The sequence below is a fragment of the Protopterus annectens genome, chromosome 13.part0 (genome assembly GCF_019279795.1).
Source record: "Protopterus annectens isolate FY-2018-M chromosome 13.part0, PAN1.0, whole genome shotgun sequence".
NCBI lineage: Eukaryota > Metazoa > Chordata > Ceratodontiformes > Protopteridae > Protopterus > Protopterus annectens.
In genome coordinates, this window is record NC_056747.1 from 987,309,291 (window position 1) to 987,319,779 (window position 10,489).

The 10,489-nt window shown below is 36.9% G+C and overlaps 1 protein-coding gene across 1 annotated transcript in view; it reads left to right on the forward strand.

The window, feature by feature from the left end:
• The first annotated feature begins 903 nt into the window (after positions 1–903).
• Positions 904–10,489, forward strand: part of KRT17 (keratin 17) — a 54,364-nt gene continuing 44,778 nt past the window's right edge. Inside the window, exon 1 of the mRNA XM_044054932.1 lies at positions 904–1,321. Coding sequence (XP_043910867.1) covers positions 1,001–1,321 — 321 coding nt within the window. The 5' untranslated portion in view covers positions 904–1,000. The remainder of the gene's footprint in view (positions 1,322–10,489) is intronic.

A 10,489-nucleotide genomic window follows, 5' to 3' on the forward strand; every position in this document is an offset into this window, starting at 1 on the left:
TTTATTGGTGAAAATGTATGCTGTCCAGAAACATAGACTTTGGAGAGGGGGTGGGGGTGGGAGATGTACACTTGGAGGTGATGGGGGCTACATTCTGGAATTTGCTGCACAATTCCAAAACTTATGGCTATGACCCTGCCCCTGTGCTTCTTTACTTTAAGATTCTGTGTGATCTTTTAGTAATTTTTATTATAGACTATTGGAGTAAATACATGACATTTGTTACACTTCTCAACTGTTTTTCCACGTCTTTGTAACAGTACTGATTCAGTCCACAGACTTGCACACACTAAATGACTGAATCAGCCATGTGTAAAAAAGAATGATAGTTACTTTTCATGTTTTTCTTGAAATGCTTGCTCATCTCTGCCTCTGTACTCTGGTAGAATTCTAGCTGTTGTTGTGCTTTCTAGGCTTATCTTGAGTCAGCATATCTATACACATTAAGAAATCTGACCCCTTTGTCAGACTTTTCTGCAAAACTTAACTTGTAACCCGTCGTCTGTGGTGCTTCAGTTTCAAAACTCCAATATGTATATTGCTTAGACAATACTGGTTTAGAAAGTGCTGTTAAGAGCTAGTTGTTTAGTGTTAGGAAAATAATACTAGATATCCTGGTTAGTTAAAACTCATCTCAAATTCAGTCACTGCTTATGTTAGGTGTGAATAAAAATTCATACAGTTTAACATCAGTAATTATTTTTCAGTACTGATCAACAAATGTCTGCTTGCTTGAAACACTTGGCAAAAACTACTTGTTTCTTGAAGATGTGTCCTATGTGACAAACTATCAGCTTGACTGGATCATATATCAAAGCTAGCACCTTGTATTTACCTCAGCCAATCAAGGAAGGGCAAATGACATCAGATCTGCACCGTAGCTGCCTATAAAACAGGGCTGCTCTCTGTTCTGCTGTGAGCCTTCTTCATTTCTAGCAGATAGTTGTGTATTTTAGCTGGCATTTTCTGTCTCCTTTAAAACAAATCCAGTGTCTTAGATATGTCTAACAAAGGTTTTACTTCAAGAAGCCTAGTCCAGAGCTATTCTGGAGGGGGTTCTCTTGCAGGAAGTAGAGGAACCCGTATTAGCACTGTTGGACCTTCCCGCATAGGAGGCATGAGTGCTGGAAGTGTCTATGGAGGATCTGGAGGTTTAGGCACCCGCATTTCTCAATCAAAGATTACTAGTGTGGGTTCAAGCCTTGGAGCACTCAGGGGTCCTACCTATGGAGGGGATGCAGTCTATGGTGAGGCCATCATGGTTAATGAAAAAGAGACAATGAAGAACCTGAATGATCGTTTGGCTGCATATTTGGAAAAGGTAAGTGCTTTTACACATATTAGGGCTGCTATCCTTTCAGATACCCATAGCAGGATATTTCTTAGTAGTGAAATGTGAGATGATGCAGAACAAACCATAATTTCTAAATAGCAAAGGACTCATTTTTATATTTTATTATAGAATCCAGTGTCTATGTTTTAGAATTTATGTAGCTTCCATTGTGCTTTATAATACTAAGATGTTTTGTATGCAGTTAAAAGTTTCTGCAGTATTAAGAAAAAAATTTAATCTGTTAAACTGAACATTTCCGGATGTTTTTCACATAACGCACATACCCAAATCAGAACTGTTATGTGAAAAGAGGGACAGGTGGTAGGTAGCAAGTACTATTAGCTCATGTTTCACATACACTAGTAATGAACGCAATCTTCCTTTAGTGTTTCCTATTTTTCTGAACAAATGTCTGATTTAAACTGTATGCAAAATGCACTATGCTTTAGACTGAATCCTGTTTATTTCCTTGACAGTGCCTTCCTTTGTGTTTTTTCCTTCACTTTGCAGCTTTTACTACTAATATCTCTTAATAATTTGATTAGAGAATTGTTAATGTTAGATGGCAATGGCAGTCCAAGGGTGTCCTTTCAGACAGAAAATGTATGTAGCATAATCTTAAAATCTGTTTAAATTATATGAATATTATCACCAAATGACTTTTTTGCTATGTACTGAAGCTGTATGTAGTAGTTCATGTTTTTCTTCAAATCTTGTTTAATTTTCTATAAAAGGATAAACAGCAGTAGAAATATTTTACGAGAGTTACCTGGGCAAAGACAGTCAAGTCAGATATAATAGCTTGTCCCTTTGTTGGGAGGGGGGACATAGTAATAGTAATAGAGTTGTAATTTTCCTTCTAACCTGTGGAAACGAGATTGATGTATTAAAAAAAGAAACGGCACACTTTTTAAAATATATGCACATTTGCATAGATGGCATTTTAATGCTGTAAAAATGTTCTTGTACTTTACAGTTCTGTGCAAATTATTGAAGAGGTGTAAATGTGTTGGTTTATTTAACTTTGTTTATGCAACATTCATTTAATCTTAAAATAACCATATAGCACAGTGCTGTTTTTCTTCAAGCTGATATCTTTTTGGTAAAGCTTGCATTTCCCTTTTTCTTACAGCGTTTCTGTTGACATAAGGATGAACACACGCCAAGGGTGTACCCAGGCATACTCTTTGTTGCCTACAGAGTACACTTTTTTTTTTCTAAACAACATTTAGAAACAGTGGGACTTTATCAAGTCATATTATGGCTGTAACAGTTTAAGTTAATGCTTCTAACAATGTATATCTGCTTACAGAGCGGATTACTAATCTAAAAATAATATCCCTAAATCGTTTTTGAATGAGCAGCTGAAATGTTCCAGACATTAAGTGTTGTGGGGCAACAGCTTGACTGATGTGACCATTTTTTTTTTTTAAACTGCAGGTTGGTTGTGGGTAGCAGTAAGCATTTGCAAGTACAAAATGGAATTCACTGTCTACTCCCCTGGTACAGGCTCATTAATTTTCTATTGATGTCCTTTGTTTATGCTACAAAATGGAGCAGCAAATCCATACCTGTCTGGCAGGGTTGGGGGAGGGTCCTGAATTCCTGTCATCTGTACTTTTTTCAATGACTCCTTAATAGTAGAATTTCTCCTTAATCTGTTCTTGTCTTAAATTAAACAACAGTGCAGATCAAAAGTAATGTATAGATTCAGATTTGCTGAATTTTTGTAAAGGTAAAATAGATTACTTCAATAGCCTGTCGACTGTAATCACACATTTTTGGGATACTACTACATTTCATGGCTCCTGTCAATCTGGAAACGTGTCTTGTCTGCCCTTCACAGTGTACTATGAATAAAACACATCAGAGAAACACACAAGAAGTCTGAAAATAGACACGTGAAATCTAAAAGACACATGATCCACTCCACGGCTGTATAGGGAGGGGTTAGGGAAGATTTTTATAAGTAAGTTAAAAGTGCTCATGTGGAAAGATCTGTAGACATGCCATACTGATACAAGTTTGTTGTATGACTTTTAGCAGGACATTGCTTGCATCTATGTGGAACGGCCAGTAGACGTGCTGTAATTGTCTCATACACCTGCTACATGTCAGTCTTCAAAGGTTTGGGGGGTGGCGGGTGGGTGGGTAGACTTGATATCTGATACTGATGTTACTTCTTTTGGCCACCAGATGGCATTCAGAAGATATGCTAAAGTTTGACTCTCCTTGCCAGATACAAGGTAGACTTGTCACTGCAGTTTTATAACTGCTTCTAACCCTGGTTTATTACAAAAGAGACTTGAACAAGTAGCCTGTATTGTGATTGTAAGAGTAAAATGCCAGGATCAGTTTTACTCAAGATCAGTCTATCATTCTGTTGATGCCAAGTAGCAATCCTGCCCACTGGTGTCACTGGATAGCCCACACCTGACCACAGCCAGCCGGCTTTAGCATTTTTATATGAATTTTAAATTACATTCCATATTTTAAACCAAATATAAAGCATTAGCCCTCATGCAGATATCGGTATGTAATGTGCAGTCATGCTGAAATTATGTAATAGTTTCACTTAAATGAATATGCCCTTTGATCCCTGCTAGTTGTTACTACTTTGCACTGTGGGGTGGGGGGCTACATAACTGTAACTTAACTTTTATTTTACGACTACTTCTTAAAATGTACATCTTAAAGGGGAGGATATAACTCACTTCAACCCTGAATCCATATTTGAATGATTTAAGAAGTGTTCATCTGATGTGAAACACTGTTTCATATAATAAAAATAAGTTAATTTTCTACATGGGACTAAAGGAGAGAATACCCTCCATTTTAATAAATGGAAAGTAAAAAAAAATTCACAATATAAAAATTGCCAAAATTCGTTGTTGTACGTATGAGTGTTTTTTGGTAATTTTTACTTGCACAATTTATGAACAAGGGCTATTTTTAGCCTGTACGTATTCCTCTCAGCAATTATTGAACACAGTGAGGACAACATGTAACATGATGTAAGTCATTACAGCCATACACTTTTTTATCTCAGTATCTGCCAGTTGACAATAACTAGGATTCCTGTGGTGCATGCAAGTTGAGCTTGCAGTGTGACAGTGCATTAATGAAGGCTGGAATGGTGACATGCACCAAAAAAATAAGAACTTGCTATATTTCTTTTTAGAAAGCTAATAGCAAGAGCCATCAGTCATTCTGTGTGTAGTTCTGGAAATATCACATTTGTAAAGCTCTAGAGGACAAAATCAGTTCTGAGAGGAAAGGTAGTACATACCCTGTTTAAGGTATATAAAGAGATATCAGAAATGCTTAACATATATACACATTTTAAAGGAAGGGGGGGGCAGAGGCCAATATGACAACGACTTACATGTGCAATAAGGAACTGTGGAATCCAAGATAACATTCAAAGACATTGATTTAATGGCGTGTGGTCACACCTGTTTCACAGGATTGATGGCAATGAGATGGGTAACAACTTTTAGTAAGTGGTATTGCAAGGAGGAACGTTCCCCCACCTCTCACCATACCTTCCTTTAATGCACCTGACATGCTTCTTAAATGTTTATTCTTAACTCCAAGGCTGAGTCAGCTTGGAGACCAGTGCAAGTCTATATAAAAAAAACAGTATTTTGTTCCCCATGGAGGGGGGGACTTGTCACCTTCATTTCTAAGCACAATAATATAAGCTGGCTTGTAAGGAGAACACTTGGATGAGGCGTGCTGCTGTGCATCCCACAAGTTGGGTCACTAAAAGTGTACCCTTTCAGAATAGGATGAACTGGAATATAAAAGACATTTTCATCCTCTTTCTGACCGTTAAACGTGCTAGCTTCATAGTGACTAATGAGTTCACCTTGAGAAGTACGGAGGCAAAACCCCAGTGCAACTAATCACTGTAAGGTCTTGCTTCTCTTCAGAGGTTAATGACCTGTAGGAACATGCAGGAGGTTGTTGTTTCATGCATAATGAGAGTCAGAGATTTGTAAGTCGATATAGCTCTAGGGAAGCTTGTTTAAGATTAGTATCTCCAGGAAGTATAGTAACATTTTCCTGCATGCTACAACAAACTATCTCACACATTCTAATGATGAAAGGTTGAGAGCTGCAATGCCCCTGCTGCCTGCTCAGAGAGAACTACAACAATGTCATCGATTGTAGGGGTTCACAGACTCTTGTGGTCAGCATGCTTCAATCACAAAATGAACATTCCCCCTTGGTTTCAGACTTCTTTGGGTCTCTCTATACAAAGAAATGCTACAAAAAAAGAGCAATTTCCATCCTTATATTGCATACATATATATGTACACACAGATATATATATATATATATATATATATAGGTCTACTTCTAAATTTTGAACTTTCAAAACATCAAGACCATAAGACTGAAGTTTTGAAAGTTTGAAATTTAAGTAAAAAAATAAATAAATAAACAAAAAAGAAATCTTGTTTTTACAGGGGGCAAACCCCATGCACTCCCCACACCCCCTGCTAATTAAATATACCAACTCTGAGATCACACTACTGAGAGGAAATGGTAAATATATCATTCTGCGCTGTACAGCAATCTCCATTTAAATGGTTTGAACTTTCAAAACTTTGATCTTATGGTCTCAACCATACGAAAGTCAAGGTTTTGAAAGTTCAAAATTTAGAAATAGACCCATACATATATATATATATATATATATATATATATATATATATATATATATATATATTTATTTATATATATATATATGTGTGTGTGTGTGTGTGTATACTAAAATAGTAAATTAAACTAATTCATTCATTCATTACCCTTTTGTATTATGACTTGTTAAGAACACAGCACTTTTTAGACTTACTTGTGCTTCTCCTGAAGCAGGTCTAGGCCTCACCTGGGATACTTGCTGTGCCATTTAAGAAACACTGCTGTAGACCCACATCTTCTGTCTGATAATAAAGTGATGGCTATTGACTGCTCAGTCCATTGTTTCTCCTGTGCCGTGAAGCCAGATATGGGTCACCTACAGCAGAAACAAAAGACCATTTTTCACCTATTGCACCATCCTCCAATGGATTGCTTAAGAGGAACTATTCTTCCACAGATGACATAGTAGCTAACTGAAGCAGCATTTTTGATGAGAAAATGGGATCAAAATTAGTAAGCAAGTTAAAGAATAAACGTGAAAGGAAAAACATTTTGGTTTAAGAGAAATTACAGTTTATCCAGTAGGTTGGATAAGTAGTAGACTAGGTGGACTAAACATTCTTTATCAGCCTTGAAAGGTTATTTACTTCTGATGTGCATTGCAATGGAGCACATTTATATGACCCATATTTTGCCTGCCAGTGTCACCTTAAAACCTAAACAGTTTTGTCAAATGTCAACATTTTAGTGTGTGTGTCTGTATGCGTGTATGTGTGTGTCTGTGTGTGTGCGTGTGTGGGTCTGTGTGTGGGTATGTATGTTTGTGTGTGTACGTGCATGCGTGTGTGTGCGTGCATGTGTGTGTGTGTATGTTTGTGTGTGTGTGTGTGTGTGTGTGTGTGTGTGTGTGTGTGTGTGTGTGTGTGTGTGTGTGTGTGCGTGTGTGTATGTGTGCATGTGTGTGTGTATGTGTGTGTGTGTGTGTGTGTGTGTGTGTGTGTGTGTGTGTGTGTGTGTGTACGTGCAGATATGTGTGTCAGCACTTGCTTGTGTTTACCTATGTGTAAAATTGTTAAGAATGCTAGATTACTCATGCTTCAAACTAATTACACTTGCAGGGCTATGTGTGCATAATACCTGTTGCTTACTTGTGTCTGAGCTGTATTTTGTGGAGTACCATTTGTAAGAGAGGCTGGTGGCCACTTTCTCCCAGATTTGATGCATTAAGTGGGCTACCACCTTCCTTATAATGGGTCCATATTATAACATCGAAGTCTTACAACTTCAAATGTTATAATCTCAAACCCAGTAGAGCAAAACACCAGAAAACCGAAAAGTTAGAATAGCAATTTTTTTCCCAGGGACAAAATTTGCTGTTCCGACAAACATACACACAACACAAGCACACCAAAATAAATAATACATACACACACACACTTCACAAAACCCTACACTAAACCATACGTACGCCACTAGCTATCCACTTACCTTAACCCAACCCTAACCCTAAGGTCCGTCACTAATGCACACTTACCTTTCCCGCTCCCTAACCCTAACTCACCTACCCACCCTAACCCTCACATCCACACAGTCGCACACTTACCTGACCCACGCCCTAACCCTAACTCACCTAAACCATGCCCAATTGCACACTCACCTTCGTTCGCATACTTACCTTAACCCGGTCCGTAACCCTCGCTCCACAGTCGAGGAAATAGTGAAGCTGCAGAAACAGCCCACCGATTACTTTCCCTAGGAAAGTATTCGGTGTTCTGCAGCTTCGCTATTTCCAGCATTCGCTCTTCTGGGTTCGATATTATAACATTCGAAGTTATAAAACTTTGATCTTATAATATAGACCCCTTATAAGTGTTATGGAAACTATCCAGTTTACAGCACTTAGGACTTTTTCAGGCTTCTAGATTCTCCCTATCCTACAATGCCTTAGTCCTCTCCACTTTATTGTGTCCATAGATGTTGCTTATTGCAGAAGAATAGCCTCTGTCTATTTTTCTACATATTAGTTTGGCTCACTTCCCCATATTCAAGGTGGTAGGTCATTTTTCATCTTTCTAGCCACTTTATATAGTTTTACCATCATGAGTCCCTTGTTAGTTAATGTGCCTATGGTAGGCTAATTCCTTTAGTGGATGAGCACACCAGTTATTTTTGAAATTGCACCGTATATTTAGTGCCAAAAAGAAATAATCTTAAAATTCAAATATGTCACCATACAACATGGAAGGATGTTAGAACATGACTTGTTTTTGCAGAAACTGCTATGACTGGAGCAGAAGAAAAACGTTATGTGTTTTTCCATTCATTAATCCCATGATAATAAATATGAGCCTAATAGCACTTCAGTTGTTTGCTTAGAACTGGAACACGATATTGGTCCCCTCAGCATTTGCCTTAAATTTGTTTATGCCTGCAGACATTATAGATGGTGGGTGTTAGACAGCTACATGATTTTGCAGAAACTGCTATGGATAGAAGAGGAAACCAAAAAGCTTTTAATTCTACTTCAGTCTCTCTCTCTCTCTGTCTGCACCCTAACACTCTTAGGACATGCACTCATCTATTCCTAAGCTCTCCAGACACAGGAAAGAATCAAGTTGGTCATACAACCCTTCTCCTCCTCCTCTCGGTCATGTTGGATCTGGAAGAAGTGGCAGCCATGGTGGAAAACTGATAAGAAAGTAAATTTGTCCAGTGTTGTGGGTTTCTCTACCTCAGTTACCAAGGAAGTCTGCAGTTCACCCCAGAAGTCTTTCTAAGCAATAAAGGATACACACACACACACACACACACACACACACACACACACACACACACACACACACGTGATATATATCAATATTATAATTTATGGATTGCTAAGGATGAGTACAGTTACAGCAAACAGCATTTTATCATGTGTTTTTCACTGTGGCTGGTGAGCCTGCATTGGTATGTACAGTTCATGACGAGGGTGCACTGTAGTATGTTTTTTAATGTTTCTCTATTGTTGTGCAACCATAGAGTTACAATGTATATATATATATATATATATATATATATATATATATATATATATATATATATATATATCTATGTGTGTGCTTTACTATCAATATGTCGAAGGTCAGAATAATTTTCTGACCCACATATCGAAAGTAAACCTCGATACTCAAAAAAAATATAGAACAAGTTATAATGTTGAATCAGCTGAATGAATTTAGCTGATTCGATATTGTTTTTGAAAGCATCACATGATGTTAGGTACAGCAGTTCACTTTATGTGACCTCCTATACCTAACATCACACCCACAGCCGCTGCTAACTATATATTCCAACTCTGAGGTCGTACTACTGTGAAGAAAGGGATGAATTTCCCTAACCACACTGTACCGTGATCTCTTTACAATTCTTCGAGTTTATATTAGTGAATGCACACTGCATTTGATAATATAAACTTTCAAACATTGAGATGTTCACCCAGATGAAACTTCGAGCATCTGTAGTTTGAAGTTTTCATATGGGTACATCACAACTCAAAATTTTAATAATAAACCTATCTATATATATATATATATATATATATATATATATATATATATATATATATATATATATATATATATATATGTGTGTGTGTGTAAATATATATATATATATATATATATATATATATATATATATATGTGTGTGTGTGTGTGTGTGTGTGTGTGTGTGAGTGTTCGTGTGTGTGTATATATATATATATATATATATATATATATATATATCTATATCTATATATATATATATATATATATATATATATATATATATATATATATATATATGCCCCATACCCCCTACCTATATATTCTAACTCCAGGGTCGCACTACAGTGGGGAGGGGGGCATATTCCATTTTCTTGCTGATACTACTTGTCAGTCAAATGAGCTTTCGGGCTAATGTGCTTTCAGGCAAATGAGCTTTCAGTCATTTGGTCTGGGAAAAATGAGTGTCGGGCAAATGAGCTTTCAGGCAAATGAAGGTGATCCATATCTATCTATCTATCTATATATATATATATATATATATATATATATATATATATATATATATATAGGTACAGGGGATTGTGTCCTCCTTTTATTCTCTTTTTATTGTACTTTTGTATTATGTTTCACAATTTACAAATTCAATGAAGCATAACACATAGTGAAGTAGTGATTCTATTTAACCTTGATTAAGATATATATATATATATATATATATATATATATATATATATATATATATGGTTACCTTTTACAAAGTCGAACGTTCAGAAACTCGAACTGCATATGGCTGAAGCCATATGCTCGAATGTCTGAAGCTTGACTTCATGAAAGGGAGCTGAAAAACGTAACACGACAAAGTGTTTCTGCGGGGGGCAAGCCCCCCTGCACCCCCACACCCTGCTACTTTTTTATTCCAACTCCGAGATCACACTACAGCGCAGAAAGGGAAATCTCCCGTTCTGCGCTGTATGCC